Raw genomic sequence first — 18304 nt, 5'->3', positions numbered from 1 at the left:
CACACTTACCATGCTTGAGATGGCACCACATGGGGGAACTAAGAAACTGGGGAAGCTCCACACACTGTGATATCTCTCAGTCTCCCTCCCCCTCTTCCTATATGAAAAGTTGACCAAGATGGGAATTTGAAATGGATGCGTTTTTGCAGGACGATGCATAGCGGCGACTGTATGGAGCAATCCCAGTGACCTTGAGGGAACCAATGCTGAGCTCTCGTGAGTTCCAGTAATAAAAAGTGAAAAGGCTGACTCAGGGACGGTGGAGTCACATGTATATGTGTGGCCCCAGCACTGAAGGGGGAGGGAAAAAAAGCCGAATAAGCAATTTAAGTAAAATACAATTTTATTCGTGTATGAATTAGATACTCAACTTGCAGTGCTTCATAAATTGTTCTGGGACAGCACACCTGCACATCATCCAAAACCACCCGTATTCCGGCCTGGGCTCTCCGCCCTTCAACAAAGAGAAGCAGCAGGTCCTAGTACAACTTCTTCCTCGGGGGACCCTGCTTCTGCCGCCTCTTGCGCAGCTGCCGCTGGAGCTGGAGCTTGTTGGTGAAGAACAGGCGCCTCCAGCCGATCTCGCTGGCCAGCGCCCGCATGTCCGGGGTGATGGCGTCGCAGACCAGGCGGACCCGCTCCTCCCACAGCGCCTCGGACGAGCACAGCTGCGGGCGAGAGGAGCCAGTCAATCCGCGCCCTCACTGCCCCACTGGGGTGACTCAAGCTGCGGTGGCCCTGCCCCACACCTCCAGTTTGAGGCTAAAAGAGCTGGGGCACAGGTGGCCCAAACACAGGGCAGCCCTGCTCCTGAACTCATAAGATCCAAATGCTGGTGTGGGCAGGGGAGACAGCATAAGGTTCTGCAAAGACACTCTCGTGCCTGAGGCTCCAAAGTCCCAGGTTTAGTCCCCCTCACCACCATAAGCCAGCTGAGCAGGGTTCTAGAAAAAGAAAGGAAAACGGAAGGGAAGGAAAACACAATGGGGGGACGAGGGGCAGGTAGTAGTATAGCAGGTTAAGCGCACGTGGCGCAAAGCGCAAGGACCTGAGTAAGGGTCCCGGGGAGTAAGGATCCCGGTTCGAGCCCTCAGCTCCCCACCTGCAGGGGAGTCCCTTCACCAGCGGTGAAGCAGGTCTGCAAGTGTTTTTCTCTCCCCCTCTGTCTTTCTGTCCTCTCTGGATTTCTCTCTGTCCTATCCAGCAATAAGTACAATAAAAAAGGGCAACAAAAGGGAAAAAATAGCCTCCATAAGCAGTGGATTTGTAGTGCAGGCACAGAGCCCCAGCAATAACCCTGAAGACAAAAAAAGAAGAAAAAAAAAAAAAAAGCACAATGGTGTGTTGCATCAAAGCTAAGCACTCTGTGGAAGGAGGGAAGGAGCGAAGAAGGGGTGGCAGGGAGGCTGGGGGTCCTGGTGCATGATGGTGGAAGGGGACCTCACTTCCTCACTTAGGGCATGTGAGTGTTCTGTAGAACAAGTCTAAAAATTATCAGCATGAAAATAATATTCAGGGGAGGGTTCAGGTCCTGGAACATGAAGGCAGAGGAGGACCTGGTGGAGGATAAGGAAAACTGGGAAATGTGATGCATGTACAAACTATTGTATTTTACTGTCAACTGTAAACCATTAATCCCCCAATATTTTTTTTAGAAAGAAAGAAAATAATATCCAAAGCCGGGGTATTAGCTGCTATCATCTAGGTATATTCGGAGATACAACAGCAGTCCAGGGAAGACTTCTAGGACATCCCAACATTCAGCAGTCAGAAAAAAATAAATAATAATAATAATATTTCCAGTAGAGGAGAGAAGAAGAAAGCATGGGTAGAAGTTGGCACAGTAGGGGGTCGGGCGGTGGCGCAGCGGGTTAAGCGCACGTGGCGCAAAGCGCAGGGACCGGCATAAGGATCCCGGTTCGAGCCCCCGGCTCCCCACCTGCAGGGGAGTCGCTTCACGGGCGGTGAAGCAGGTCTGCAGGTGTCTATCTTTCTCTCCCCTCTCTCTCTGTCTTCCCCTCCTCTCTCCATTTCTCTCTGTCCTATCCAACAACAAAGCAACGTCAACTATGGCAATAATTACCGCAACGAGGCTGCAACAACTAGGGCAACAAAAAGGGGGAAAAATGGCCTCCAGGAGCGGTGGATTCATGGTGCAGGCACCGAGCCCAGCAATAACCCTGGAGGGAAAAAAAAAAAAAAAAAAAAAAAAAAGAAGTTGGCACAGTGGATAAAACATCAAGCATGAGGTTCCAAGTTGAATTGCATGTGCCAGAGTGACACAATGGTGCTCGATCGCTCTCATTAATAAATATTTTTAAATAAAGATACAAAAGAAAGAAAGGACAACTCAAAGTGTAATCAATGTATCAAATGCTGCTGACCAACATGGGAATTTGAAATGGTTGGATTTCTGCAGGAGGGCGCACAGCAGTGACTGAATGGAGCAATCCCAGTGACCTAGAGGGAGCCAGCGCTGAGCTCTCGTGAGTTCCAGGAAGAACAGAGGGGAAGACGTGCCACTGGAAAGCAGAACGGGCAGTGGGATAGAGACAGGCTTCACTTGTTGGTTTTATGGGGCCACATCTCTGTTTCATTCAGGCAGAAAGACAGAGAGGGACAGCACAGCACCAGAGCTTCCTTTCCTGCCATGGCATCTCTCATGTGGTGCCAGGCATAGCAAGGCACACACCCTACCGCATAAGCTATTTCTTGAGCTCAGAGACTGTTAGTTCTTTGGTTTATTTGCTTGATTGATTGATTGATCGAGAGTCTAATGCTTTATCCACTGCACCACCTCTTAGGCTGTATAAACAAAGTTTTATTTATCTGTTAATACTAGGGAGAGAGCATACTAATTCTGCAAAAAGGCTTTTTCCTATAGCAGCAAAGGTCCTAGGTTCAATCCCAAGCACCACTATAACCCAGAGCTGAGCAGTTTTCTGGTAAAATAACTAGATAGATAGATAGATAGATAGATAGATAGATAGATGATAGACAGACAGATAAGGAGCTGGTGTGGTGGTGCACCTAGTTGAGAACACATGTTACAGTGTGCAAGGACCCAGGTTCAAGCCCCTGGTCCTCTCCTGTAGGAGGAAAGCTTTGAAAATAGTGTTTCAGGTGTCTCTCTGTCTCTCCCTCTCTATCTCCCCTACCCTCTCAATTTCTGATTGTCTCTATCCAATAAATAAATAAAGGTAATAATTAAAAAATTAAAGACAGATAATGAGAGAAAGAGAGAGGGCCAGTCACATGTAATACCTGGAATCTAAGTCAGGTCCTCATGCTTGAGAGGCTAACACTTTTTCCACCCTGCCACCTATCCTAGACCATAGGAAATTTTTTTAAATAAATGTTATTTAAAATTTTTATTATATTTATTTATCGGACAGAGACTTTGAAATTGAGAAATTGAGAGGGTAGGGAGAGAGACAGAGACACCTGCAATACTGCTTCACTGACTGCAAAGCTTTCCCCCTGCAGGTGGGGACTGGGGCTTGTACGCCATCACCCGGCCCCCATAGTGTGTGTGTGTGTGTGTGTGTGTGTGTGTGTGTGTGTGTGTGTGTGTGTGTGTGTCTCAGGAGAAAGAACCCAGAGCTTCATACATTTTGTTACACCACTCAGTAGTCCCCCAAGTGCAACTTGCCTTTTTTTTTTGAGGGGGAGACAGAGAGGAGACACACCATTGTGTGACACTGCTCCACCATTCATGGAGCTCCCTCAGTACTGTCCTCGGTGCTCCCGTGTAATGCCAGGGGTCAAATCCAGGGTCTCCCCCATGGGAAGGCATCTTCTCTACTGAGTGCACTGTTTCATGGTCCCCAGGCACTTTTTTTTAGTTATGTGCTGATGGGATGATCCAGTAGAGGGGAGGGAGCAAGTAAACAGAAGTGCAGGGCTCATGCAGAAGTGTGACCAAGCACAGTTATTAGGAGGAGGGAAGCGGCACAGAAACCTGGAACTGGGGGGAGAACTAGCGCTTCACTGGCCTGTCACCGGCTATTTCCCCTTCTGGGGCTTCTTATTTTACTGAGAGAGAGCTCAGCTGGTAGAGCACAGGACTTGCATGCCTGCGGCTCCCAGTTCCATGCCTGGTAATGCATAGCCAGAGGAGTGCTCTGCCTTTTCTCTGTCTGCCCGTCTGTCTATTTCTTTTTTTAATTATTTTTAATATATTTATCTATTTATTGGATAGAGACAGCCAGAAATCAAGTGGGAAGGGGGAGATAGAGAAGGAGAGAGACAGAGAGACACCTGCAGTCTTATTTCACCACTCGCAAAGCTTTCCCCCTGCAGGTGGGGACCAGGGGCTCAAACTTGGGTCCTTGCACACTGTAACAAGTGTGTTCAACCAGGTGCGCCACCACTGGGCCCCTATCTATCTATTTCCATCTCATGAGTGTCTCTCTCTGACACACACACACACACACACACACACTTTAAGTAATAAAATTTTTAAAAGGGACCAGAGCAATAGCTCACTGGGAGGGTATGTGCCTTGCCATGCACACACAGTGCAGATCCAAATGTCTGCACCATATGGAAGGTTCTGTGGCACCAGAGGAAGCTCCAGTAAACTCCAGTGCTGTCCTCCCCCTCCCTTCTTCCTCCTCCCTCCCTTTCTGTCACAATGAAAAATCATCCCACAGCAGAGAAATCACACACAATCAAGGCCCAGACTCACAAAAACTGGAAACCACACTGTCAATCACGAACAAGAGAGAGGGACGCCAAAGATCTTTTGAACAAGGGGCAAGGGAGTGCAAACTAGACATTCTGGAGAGCAAAAGAGAGTAACAAGTTCAGTTCCTCAGACAAAAGGCATTTCAGGGGTGTAGTCAGAGCACCAAAACCTTGGGCAACTCTGCCCCATTTCATTCTTGTCAAAACTGAGATAAGCCCTCCAGGCTGTGACTACCCCTCCCTGGGCTCAGACATGCTTTTGTCTTTGCTAGAAGACAAAGGCCTTACAAATGTCTGAGGGACCCCAGATCCTCTCTGGGCTGAGCTGGTGGAGGGAGGCTGAGCTGTGAAGTCCACTTCGACCTATAATAACTTTTCACTCCATCCCACAACCCACACTGGGAAATGCAGCCTTGCTGATGCTTCTCTGTTGTTCTCTGCACAAGTACCAGAGGTTGCTCTACTGAGCATGCTCACCTCTCCCCTCATAAATATGAGTAGTTTTCCTGGGACACTCGTACACATTCATAGGTTGTGGCACTGCTTGCCCTACAGCTTCCCAACAAGAATCTTTTCTAGCCATGAAAGCCCTCCGTCTCTCTTCAGCTGCCCCTGCTTTTGCTGATAATGTCAGCAATAATGGAGCTCTCAGAGCTGAGCTGGGTTCTTCTTGCAATACCAGGCATGTGTTCAAAACCATGGTCTGGGGGGAGGGGGCAAGAAAGAGCGGTCACCCAGTGAACACACATCTTCCTGTGAGGACTTGGGTTTGAGTGACAGCACAAGGGAGCACCTGGAAAGCTTGAGGTGTGGTAGATAGTGGAGCAGTGCTACAGTGTTAAAGAATGAAAAAAAAAAGGGAGGAAGAGGAGAAGGGAGAAAAGAAGGGGAGAAGAGAATGTTGGACTAGAAAGGCCACACATATGTGAGACCCTACACTAAATAAATATATATATTAATTTTTTTTTCTTTGCCTCCAGGGTTATCACTGGGGCTCAGTGCCTGCACTACAAATCCACTGCTCCTGGCGGCCATCTTTTTTCCATTGTTGTTGTTGTTACTGTTGTTGTTGCTGATACTGCTATTGTTGTTCTTGTTGGATAGAACACACAGAACTTGAGAGAGGAGGGGAAGACAAAGGACAGGAGAGGAGAGGAGAGAAAGACAGACCTGCTAGACCTGCTTCACTGCTTGTGAAGTGACCCCCCCTGCAGGCGGGGAGCCAGGGGCTGGAACCAGGATCCTTGCACTTAGGACTATGTGCACTTAGCCTGGTGTGCTACCACTGGCACCCACATTATGAAATATTTTATTTATTTATGAATACAGGAGAACAGAGAAAGAGAATCAGAGCATTATCTTGGCATATGCAATGCCAGGGATAGAACTCAGGATCTCATGTTTGAGAGTCCAATACCTTAGTCACTGTGATATCTCCCAAGCCACAATATAATTTTTTTTAAATAAGGTCTGAGAATGTAACTCATGAAATCTTAAGCTCATCCCCTAGTATTCCTCCCACCAAGAAATAAATATGGTGCCAGGAAACAGAAAAAAAAAAAAAGTCCCTGATCCAGCTTCCTAGTCTTTTTTTCCAACTATGGCACCATCTCCCCAGGCAATACCTTGGATGTTAGCTGCCAGACTCAGGCAAAAACTAGTAAAGTCATGGGCCCCTTGGAATATACCTAAAATAGACTTACTAGCTTTTTCCAAAATGAAGACCCCAAATCTTCATCTGCTATAGTCTTTATGTTCTGCTTTATATCTTAATTCTTTCAGCCACCAGGTTCCAGATGATACTATGATGCCAACCTGACTTCCCTGGGCAGACAACCCCACCATGTGTCTTGGGTCCCCACCACCCCAGATCCCTGCCCCACTAGGGAAAGAGAGAGACAGGCTGGGAGTATGGATCGACCTGTCAACACCCATGTTCAGCAGGGAAGCAATTACAGAAGCCAGACCTTCCACCTTCTGCACCCCACAATGATCCTGGGTCCATACTCCCAGAGGGATAAAGAATAGGAAAGCAAGGACCGGCGTAAGGTTTCCAGTTCGAGACCCCGGCTCCCCACCTGCACAGGAGTCACTTCACAGGCAGTGAAGCAGGTCTGCAGGTGTCTGTCTTTCTCTCCCCCTCTCTGTCTTCCCTTCCTCTCTCCATTTTTCTCTGTCATATCCAACAACGACATCATCAACAATAATAACTACAACAATAAAACAATAAGGGCAACAAAAAGGAATAAATAAAAATAAATATTAAAAAAAGACTAGGAAAGCTATCGGGGGAGGGATGGGATACAGAATTCTGGTGGTGGGAATTGTGTGGACTTGTACCCCTCTTATCCTATGGTCTTGTCAATATTTCCATTTTATAAATAAAAAAAATTAAATGAGAAAATGAAGTCTTCTCTTTTATTCCTAATATTAAAGCAAGTTTCTTTCCCTCTCAGTATCCCCCTTCCTGTCAATTTCTGGCTATCTCTAGCCAGTAAATAAATAAAGATAATTAAAAAAGAAATTTAAAAATACTCTTTTTAAAAAAGGAAAGAATTCTCAAAAGAAAACCAAAATCTCCAAGGCCAGCAGATAGCTCACTGGCAAAGTACACACTTTGCCAGGCATTAGGACGAGGGCTGAAGTCCCTGGCGATACATGGGAGCACCATGCATGGCACGGGGTGGGAGGGAAACTCCATGCACATTAGAGTAGTGCTGTGCTGTCTCAGCTCTTTCTCTCTCACTAAGGACCTGGGCTCTCTTGCTTGGCAGGTGGCAGTTTGCAAAACTCCAGGCATTAACCCTGTTTCCAGAGACTTGATCCAATATGAAAATGAATGAAAAAGGAGCAGCCATCCGTGGATTGAGCTCCCCCTAGCGGAGGTGCAGTGAACTTGACTCACATGAATTGAAACAAGTTCTGTATATAGCTGAAACCTCTGCTTTTGCCAAGTAGGAGAGTTAAGACTCAAGAGGATAGGGGTACTGCCCCATGGGGATCCAGAGAACAGGCCCACTCTCTGGCCTCACCGTGGTGTAAACACCTCAAAGGGCCTATACACAGCAATCATGGAAAATCAGCCCCTCCTCCCACCCCAAACTTCTAGCCTCTTGAGCGGGCCCAGCAGCTGCATAGCGGGTTTAAGCGCACATGGCCTGAAGCACAAGGACCAGCGCAAGGATCCCTGTTTCAGCCCCTGGCTCCCCACCTGCAGGGGAGTCGCTTCACAAGCAGTAAAGCAGGTCTGCAGGTGACTATCTTTCTCTCCTCCTCTCTTGTCTTCCCCTCCTCTCTCGATTCCTCTCTGTCCTATCCGAAGCAGTGGGTTTGTAGTGCAGGCACTGAGCCCCAACGATAACCCTGGAAGCAAAATAAATAAATAAATAAATAAATAAAGATTTAAAAAAAAAAAAAGATGGCCTCCAGGAGCAGTGGATTCAGGCACTCAGCCCCACCTATTGGTTATTACCCTGGAGGCAAAAAAAAAAAAAAAAAAGTATCCTGTTTTGGGCTGGAAGGGTAACTGAGCACACAAAGCATGCCTTGCTTGTCTGGAGTCTTGGATTCCAGCCTCAGCACAGGAAAACAAGGAAGACAAAAAAACATATAGAAAGTTAAAAATGGTGGGGTGGTGCTCCGGCCTATCTCCTTTTCTTTCTCTCACAAAAAGAAAAATATATGTACATATATCATGGCGGCCTGAGAGGTGGCACAATAGTAAAGCTTTGGACTTGCAAGCATGAGGTTCCAGAGTTCAATCCCTAATACCACATATGCCAGAATGCTGCTGTGGCCTCCCTCTCTCGCTCTTATTAGTGATTAAATAGTAACTTATAAGGGCAGTTTGGTGAAGGGCAGGGTGAACTGACACCTGTGTTGGGGTCATGTGGAAGTGTAGCTCTGTGAAACAATCCTGTCAATCAACATTTCCTCAATAAAGTGGTATGGAAGTTAAAAAATAAATAAACAAATAGGAAAAAAGTGCTTGTCCATGCAACTAGTTGCATGAACCATGAGAATCATTTATCATGAAGGGGCCAGGAGATGGCTCAGTGGGCAGTGATTGCCTCACCATGAGTCAGGCCCTGAGGGCCAGTCCCAGCTCCACATGGACAGCACCCAGAGTTCCGTGGATGGTGGAGCAATGCTGTGTGATGTCTCTCCTCTTTGTGTCTCTGTTTCTTGTCCCAATCATTTCTCTTCCTTCTCTTTAAAAAAAAAAATTGCCATGTCTTAATACCAAAAACCAGGGCGTATTTATTAACTCGTTCCCAGAGAGGAAGGTCCAGGCTCCAAAAACTCATGGTCACCTTCGGGGGTACAAATCTAGCTTGGTGGCCACTTCTTCTTATCCCACTGTCATGGTCCCCTGTCACCATGGGTCATAAACACCACCACCACCACCACCACCCCTGCCAAGATCTGAGGTGCTGGTGTGCTAGTGTGAACCGCTGAGTAAGCTGAAGGAAAGAGAGAAGGAATAGAGTCAAGAGACTTTGTTCCCTGATGGATGAGACCAATTTGGGAAAATTAATGTACTGGGGAGGGGGGCACACAATTGAAGGGTGTAAAAATAAGGAGCTGAATGCAGTGTCGTGGCCCAGACTGGATCCTGAGTCAGCAGAGGGACGTGAGTGGAGAAGCGAATACCACTGGTGGCTTCCTTCAGAGTCCTCCGCTGATCCCCAGGGCTTGTGGGAGCAAGTTCCATAGGATGTGAGCAGTGGGGGTGGCTGCAGAGGGGGAGGAGGGTACATACATTTTCTATATTATCTATGTCACATTTTTATAAATTTAAAATGATGTACCAGTGGGAAGTTTTTTGTTTGTTTGTTTACCAAAACACTGTTCAGCTCTGGCTTATGAGGTTCCAGAGGATTGAACCTGGGACCTCAGAGCCTCAGGCAGGAGAGTCTTTGTACAAAACCAATATTCTGTTTCTCCCAGCCCACCAGTGAAACTTTTGTTTTGTTTCTAAAGCAACAGACCAGAGAGTTAACACATAGTCGCACATCTGATTTTTATGTCTAAGGTCCTGGAGGTCCCAAGTTCAATCCTCAGCACCACTATATGTCAGAGCTAAGCAATATCTGGTCTCTCTCTCTCCCTCTTTCTCAAATAAATAAGTAGCCTGGGAAGTTGTACTGCAGTTGAAGTGCCCAACTTACAAGCAGGAAGCCCCAGGTTTGATTCCCCAGTACTGCGTAAAGTAAAATGTATTATAGGGAGGGGAAAAAATACAGCATCACAAGTTGGCTTTTTATCAGCAACAAATATAAAACATTAGCTGTAAACATTTTTGCAGGGGTTGCAGAGCTAGCTTACCTGGTAGGGCGCTAGCCAGGCACAGGACCCAGGTTCAAACACAGGGACCACATGTAAAGCGCCATGGCGCTGGGAGCAGCCCTGGGGCCAGAATGTCTCTGTCTTTGTCTCCGTCTCTCTTCATACATAACCACCCCACCCCCCCCCATGTGAATTAAAAATAAAAGCCTGGAGTGGTGAAATCACATGTATTCAAATCCCAACTGCAAAAATAAATATTAGGATACAGGGCTGGTGAAAAAGTTGCTTTGGATAGTGCACTGTTTTTCCTTGTGTGTGACCCAGGTTCAAGCCCAGGCCCCATAGCACAGAAGGAAGCTTCAATGCTGTGATCTCTTTCACTCTCTCAGCACCTCTGTCAATATGTTAGGAAGAAAGGAAGAGAGAAAGAAAAAGGAAAAGAGAAAGAATATATTGGGCAGGGGTAGAGAGAGAGCATAATGGTTATGTGAAGAGATGTCAGGTCTGAAGCTCTGAAGCCCCAGGTTCAATCCCCCACACCACCATAAGCCAGAGTTGATCAGTGCTCTGGTAAAGGGGGGGGGGGGTATTTAGCAATTCCTCAAACTTTTTTTTTTTGGCTCTTCATTATCAGAGAATCAGTAAAAATTAATTTATACTAAAAATGGATAGATTAAGTATACAGATCCTTAAAGTTCATATATAAAGCAGAACATTACTGCTAAAAAATAGCAGACTTTTTAAAAAAATATTTATGTTATTTATTTATTTATTCCCTTTTGTTGCCCTTGTTGTAGTTATTATTGTTGTTGTCGTTGTTGGATAGGACAGAGAGAAATGGAGAGAGGAGGGGAAGACAGAGAGGAGGAGAGAAAGATAGACACCTGCAGACCTGCTTCACCGCCTGTGAAGCGACTCCCTTGCAGGTGGGGAGCCGGGGTTCCAACCGGGATCCTTATGCCGGTCCTTGCGCTTTGCGCCACCTGCGCTTAACCCGCTGCGCTACAGCCCGCCTCCCAATTGCAGACTTTTTTGTGATAAGGTTATGGCTGGCATCACTGTGGTAAGTGTTGCCTCTCATCTCATTAAAGATGATGATGGTGGGGGGGAGGGGAGGGGAGCAGGGGGCAGGAAGGACTCTAGAACTGAAGGGACAAGAGCCAAGGCACCTCCTGGGAAGTGGAGCCAAGAGTCACAGTGAAGTCCTGACACTCAGTGAAATTAGCACTGGCTAAGTTTGCTCAAGTTTTTCTGCTGAGGATTCAGTCATGGGAGAGAATTCATTTTGTGAGCTTAGACCCAGGAGAAGGCACGGCACCATGCAGGACAGTTTCCTAAGGCGCCTCTATTGGGAGAGCAGTAATGTGCCAAAGAGATGAGAACTGGGGAGGCAGTACAACAACAGCACACAGGACTTGCATGTGGGAGGTCCCAGGTTCGGACCCCCAGCACCACCAGTTGTCAGAGCTAACAGGTGCTTTGGTTTTCAAAATCAAAATGAAAGGTAGTTACTACTCACTTTATGTTTTTAGGTCACCATGCTCCTGTCTGAACGATTGCCTCACAAACTCTTATTCCCCCCTCCCCAAAACCTGACCAAATATGCCACTTTTCTTTTTTAACTTTTTTATTGCCACCGGGGTTATCACTGGGGCTCCCAGCAGCCATATTTCCCCTTTTATTTGATAAGCAGAGTGAAATTGATAGGGGAAGGGGAGATAGAGAAGAATAGGGAAAGAGAAACACCTACAGACCAGCTTCACCACTCATGAAAGATCCTTCCTACAGATGAAGAAGTGAGGGCTTGAACCCATGACGCTGTGCATGATAATGTGTGCACTCAACCCCCAGTCCCCACAACCCACTTATTAAAGCCAGACAAAAGAAATCACTTTGCATTGACTTTGTGCCTCAGGCATTCCTTGCTGAATTGCTCATGTTGCGGCATAATGACTTGTACCTGTGTGAGTCTCTGCTATTAAACTGTAAGTTCCCTGAGGGCAGGAATAATTATGTTCAACTTCTGTGCTTAGTTAGGCAAGTGCCCATCCCAAAGCAAGTATTCACCAAATGTTTGCTGGAAAAACTGCAAATAAGAAGCCACCACTAGATCGTCATAATATTAATAATAAACTTTAAGAATGCACACAGAAAATCCTATAGTGACGCAAAACAATTGAATATTACCTTTTCAAACCTGTGTGACGTCTGTGAAAGCCTGGCTATATCTTCAAGATCCAGGTAAGATATGATATTCAGGAGCAATCTGTCTGAGAGCCGCTCAAGGAAGTCAAATTTACCTTCGCATAAATTGAAGACATAGTCTAATATTCGGGCACCAAATATTAAGGCAATCTGGACTGTAATTCAAAGAGACCAATAAACCAATAGGGTTAGCACTTGTGAGCACACAGAAACCCAGCACCATGAGAAAGTTTTGAGCTTTGGGACAGTACCATCTGGCTGGTGTAAAGGGTGTTGCTGGGTTATTCCTGCATTCTCCAAGCTGCCTGGGGACCAGCAGGTCAATCCAGCTTTGAGGCATCTGTCTCCAGGTGTGAGATACCTATCTATCTATCTATCTATCTATCTATCTATCCATCCATCTACCTACCTATCTATATATCCTAAGGAACACTACACATCCATCCAAAAAGATCTGTGTACACATATGTTCTTGGCAGCACAGTTTGTAATAGCCAAAACCTGGAAGCAACCCAAGTGTCCAACAACAGATGAGTGGCTGACCAAGTTGTGGTCTATATACACAATGGAATACTACTCAGCTGTAAAAAATGGTGACTTCACCGTTTTCAGCCAATCTTGGATGGACCTTGAAAAATTCATGTTAAGTGAAATAAGTCAGAAACAGAAGGATGAATATGGGATGATCTCACTCTCAGGCAGAAGTTGAAAAAGAAGATCAGAAAAAAAAAAAAAACACAAGTAGAACCTGAAATGGAATTGGCATATCGCACCAAAGTAAAAGACTCTGGGGTGGGGGGGGGGGGGAGAATACAGGCCCAAGAAGGATTCAGAGGACCTAGTGGGGGGTTGTATTGTTATATGGGAAACTGGGGAATGTTATGCATGTACAAACTATTTTATTTACTGTTGAATGTAAAACATTAATTCCCCAATAAAGAAATTTAAAAAATAAAATAAAATAAAAATACACCTTGATCTATAATGTCATCATCTCAAAGTGTGAGCATCAGAATATTTCATGGAGAAAAAGTGGCTTGTTCATATTTTTTGTAATCAATATTAATATAGTTTGAAATAATGGGGAAAAGTTAGGCTGAGGAGTTGGCTTAGTTGTAAAGTGTTTTGCCTTACCATGAATGAAATCCTGGGTTCAATTCCCAGCACAACATGTACCATGGACAGCACCAAGGGATCTCCATGGATCATGAAGCAGTGCATTGGTCTGTCTCTCCCTCTCTCTCTCTCTCTCCTCCCCCCACTCTCTCTCTCTTTTTCTCTGTCAAAATTATAGACAAATTTTGGGTCAGGGAGTCCTCTCAGCAGTCCCACACATACACAAGGTCCTGGGTGGATTCCCCTCACCAAGTATTGTGGTGCCATAAATGAAAAGGGAGGCAGGAGGGGGTGACCAGGAAACAGTACAGCTGATAAAGCACCAGACTTGCATGGCCAAGGCTCCTGGCCCAGTCCCCAACATAGCATGTACAGGAGTGATTCTCTAGTTCCTCTCTCTCTCTCATGAAACTCTTTCTAACTCATATGAAACTCTCTGTCATATGAAACAAATAAAGAAAGGGAGGAATGAGGGAGAAGAAGAAAGGAAAGGAAAGGGAAGGGAAGGGAAGGGAAGGGAAGGGAAGGGAAGGGAAGGGAAGGGAAGGGAAGGGAAGGGAAGGGAAAGAAAGGGCGGTGATAGGGATAATTTCCAAAATGGCTCTTCCACTGGGGATGGGGCAACAACTGAACAAAAGAGAAAATCCGGGAATCTGGCGGTAGTGCAGCGGGTCAAGTGCACGCGGCGCGAAGCATGAGGACCGGAATGAGAATCCTGGTTTGAGCCCCCGGCTCCCCACCTGCAGGGAAATCACTTCACAGGTGGTGAAGCAGGTCTGCAGGTGTCTTTCTCTCCCCCTCTCTCCATTTCTCTCTGTCCTACCCAACAATGACGGCATCAGTAATAACTACTACAATAAAACAAGGATAACAAAAGGAAATAAATAAATATTAAAAAGGGAGAGAGAAAAAATCCAATGCAAGGCGATTTAGTAAGTAGGGATATTTATTTTCTCATTGAATCAATCTGGAGCTGGGCTGTAAAGGCTGGTGCAGGAGCTCCACACAGTTATCAGAGACCCGAGTGCTTTCATCATCTTTCACTCCTTATTCTCAGGCCGTGGTTCTCACCCTGGGGGTCACTTGCAGATGGGTCCTGTCCCTGAAGCATCAAAACCAGGGCCTAGTAGGTCAAGGTCTGGGCAGGAAACAAAGATAGGCATGGAAATTCCTGTCCAAAGTCCTCTGGAAGGTTCTGTGGAACAACATCAGCTCACACTGTACTCCACAAATGGGTCATTTGGTCATAATAAGTGTTGTACGGGATGTAGTCTCTCTCGCAGGGAAACAGTGGAATGGATGAAACACAATAATGAGGAAGAAATGGAAACAAAAAAAGTAAAACAGCACTTTGGGAAGATAAAAGCACAATAAGCTGACAGAAACTGCAGACACCTTTGTCATCACAAGTATAAATGAGCCAATCTTGCCAGTTCAAGGACACCCAGAAAGCGTGTGCATGCACACAGCTCCAGCCTTGTGCTACTTAATGAGACATGCTAGATGGGAAAGACATGACATGAAAATATGAAAGAAACAAAATGGGAAAAGACCAGTTTGAGCCAGAGAAAGTGGATATAATTATATTAACACCAGACAAAGTAGACTTTAAAGTAAAACTTACTTTCAGTGGCAAGAAGAAGCACTATCTATAGAAGAAAGAATAATTTAGGGGGGTTGGGTGGTAGCGCAGCGGATTAAGCACAGGTGGCACAAAGCTTGAAGACGGGCGTGAGGATCCCAGTTCGAGCCCCCGGCTCCTCACCTGCAGGGGAGTCGCTTCACAGGTGGTGAAGCAGGTCTGCAGGTGTCTCTATTTCTCTCCCCCTCTTTGTCCTCCCCTCCTCTCTCCATTTCTCTCTGTCCTATCCAACAATGAATGACATCAACAACAACAATAATAACCATAACAAGGCTACAACAAAAAAGGCAACAAAAGGGGGACAAAATGGCCTCCAGGAGCAGTGGATTCATGGTGCAGGCACTGAGGCCCAGCAATAACCCTGGAAGCAAACAAATAAAAAAAAAAAAAGAAGAAGAAGAAAGAAGAATTTAACCAGGAAAAGTTAATACTTCTTTTTTTCCCTACCACCATGGCTATCACTGGGGCTCGGTGCCTATGATATGAATCGACTACTCTTGACAGCTTTTTTTTTTCTAATAACTTTTTTTGATAGACACAGAGAGAAACTGAGATTGAAGTGGGAGGGGTACAGAGAGAGAGACAGAGAGATACCTGCAGCACTGTTTCACCACTCATGAAACTGACCCTCTGCAGGTGGGGAGTGGAGGTTTGAGCCCAGGTACCTACACATGATAGTGTGTGCACTCTACTGGTGAAACACCACCCAGCCCCAAGTTAATATATATATTTTTAAAGATTTTTATTTATTTATGAGAAAGATAGGAGGAGAAAGAGAGAAAGAACCTGACATCACTCTGGTACATGTGCTGCCAGGGATCGAACTCAAGACCTCATGCTTAAGAGTCCAATGCTTTATCCATTGTGCCACCTCCCGGACCACAGCAAGTTAATATTTCTAAACTAGCAAGTCCTTAACAAAACACATGAACCAAGCACAGATGGAATTAAAATAAGTAAATAAATCTGTTACAGCAAGAGATGACGTTTAATAGTTCTACTGACACTTGACACACCAAAGAGAAAAGCATAATAATAAACTACAGAATATTTTAATATCACTGTTTTGATAAATTATTTTTTCTAAGATGAATCAAGGTATTTTTTTTGGTATGTATCAATACCATGGTATATCCACATGCTGGTCTTCAATCTGAGATTTGTATTGGGTTGTCAAGAAAGTTATGTCATATTTTTTCATAGAAAAATACATCTTGACTTTCTAGACAACCCAATATAATGGCAAATAAAATATCAAGTCAACAGAAGATAAGTAAAATTGCTAAGCCTGCAAGAATAAACAAGATGGAAGGCTACAACTCAATGCTATGTAGAATTTAAAAGAGGGAATATAACTGAAATTACATTAGAGACTTGGAAAAAGCATTGCACCAGCACATTGTAAAAGTAATAAACTGGAAATTCTCCAGAAAGAGATACTTTACAAATTCTGACTAAAGAAGAAATAGAAATCTGAAAGAAAAATTGAATCCAATGGACCAGCAAATTCTTGAATACAGGGCTCTGATCTTAAAACATGAATGCGGAGCAAAAGATTAAGACCAGCTCTGGTGATAAGTAGGAAGAAGATAACCTTCCTCTAAACAAGTAATAAGACGTGTACTCTAAGGATATAATGAAAGCTGTGTGGAGTTGTGGGAAGACAGTCAACAGAAGAAAATATTCCTGGAGAGTGTATCTATTGGAACATGGAATCTGTCAAGAGATGGGATTACAAAACAGTGTGGACTGATTAAAACCATGCTATAGGGACCAGCCAGTGGCACACCCAGTTGAAGACATACTCTATCATGCCCAAGGACCAGGGTTCAAGTCCCTGGTCCCCACGTGCAGGGAAAAAGCTTCACAAGCAGTGATGTAGCTCTAGTCTCTCTGTCTGTCTCCGCCCCCCCCCCCCGCCGCCCCCCCGCCCTCCGGCTCCCTTTCCATTCTAGCCTATCAAAAAAGAAAGAAGAAGAAGAAAGAAAGAAAAGGAAAAAAGAAAAAAGAAGAGAAGAGAAGAGCAGAGAATAGAAGAGAAGAGAAGAGCACCAGGAACACTCAATTCATTCTGCAGACACCAAGCCCCGACAGTAACCCTAGCAGCAATTTAATAATAATAATAAATAAGTGATATTGAAAACTTTGAACAGTCATACATAAAAAATAAATAAAGTATTACCTTCATTTCATTAAAGTCAAAAATAAAGGTGAGTTGTTGGTAAATGATTCCTCTGTCCAAGAGTCTGGTTGGCACAACTGTGGCTCCCAGTTCCGTCCCCTGAACTGCAGGTACCAGAGTAGTGCTCTGGTTTCTCTATTTCATGTGGAAAGTCTCTCACACAAAATACTTTAAAATATATTTTTAAAAAAATAAAGTGAGATAAGTTAAAAACAAAAATATAGGGGTCGGGCGGTGGTGCACGAAGCCCGAGGACCCGCGAAAGGATCCCATTTGGAACCCCCGGCTCCCCACCTGCAGGGGTGAAGCGGGTCTGCAGGTGTCTCTATTTCCCTCCCCCTCTCTGTCTTCCCCTCCTCTCTTGATTTATATCTGTCCTATCCAATAAAATGGGGGAAAAATGGCCGCTAGGAGCTGTGGATTCATAGTGCAGGTACCAAGCCCCAGCGATAACCCTCGAGGCGAGCAAAAAAATATTTGACAAACAAGTCATGAAATATTTAGAACTGAATATAGAAATGTATCCTTATGGCATCTGGCTAGAGCGGTCAGGGAAATAAGTTGACTAGCAAAGCGGTAAAGTGCAGTATTTGCACGCCTTGAGGCTGCCAGTTCATTCCTAGGCACCTCGTGTACAGAGTGGTACTGTGGATACTCTCCCACTCTTATGTAACATTCTCTAGCTCATATAAAGTACATAAAATAGATATCTAAATAAAATGTGAAGTCAAAGTAGATGAAGATTTATTATTTAGAGACACTTGTGTATTTATTTATGAGAGCAACCGGAGAGAGAGGAAGACCCAGAGCACCACTGGAATATGCAATACCAAGGGTCAAACTCAGGACCTCATCCCTGTGAGTCCACTGCCTTATCCACTGCACCACCTCCAGGCCATGAGAAATCTTTTAAAAAATAAAATGCAAAAGTAAAACTCATATACTAGAAGACTGGAAATGTGGGCTACACTAAAATTGTTAAATTCTGGGCAAGGTAAGACAGCCCCAGTGGTACTACAGAGGACTCTCATGCTTGAGGTGTCAAGGTCCCAGGTTCAATCTCCATATCACTATAGGCCAAAGCTCAACAGTACTCTGGGAAAAACGATATAATGATAGTAAATGGGGAGAAAAGAGACCAAAAACTTGGGAGAAATAGCTGTAGCACAGATAACTAAATC

General features: G+C 45.1%; 1 protein-coding gene across 1 annotated transcript in view; it reads right to left on the bottom strand.

Annotated features, from left to right (window-relative positions):
• Positions 1-325: 325 nt before the first annotated feature.
• Positions 326-18304, bottom strand: part of FBXO36 (F-box protein 36) — a 57106-nt gene continuing 39127 nt past the window's right edge. Inside the window, exons 3-4 of the mRNA XM_007520160.3 lie at positions 12166-12338; positions 326-668 (exon numbers count right to left, since the gene is read on the bottom strand). Coding sequence (XP_007520222.1) covers positions 480-668; positions 12166-12338 — 362 coding nt within the window. The 3' untranslated portion in view covers positions 326-479. The remainder of the gene's footprint in view (positions 669-12165; positions 12339-18304) is intronic.

Source organism: Erinaceus europaeus, chromosome 7 (assembly GCF_950295315.1).
Source record: "Erinaceus europaeus chromosome 7, mEriEur2.1, whole genome shotgun sequence".
Classification (NCBI taxonomy): Eukaryota; Metazoa; Chordata; class Mammalia; order Eulipotyphla; family Erinaceidae; genus Erinaceus; species Erinaceus europaeus.
This window is presented reverse-complemented; position numbering and strand designations above follow the sequence as displayed.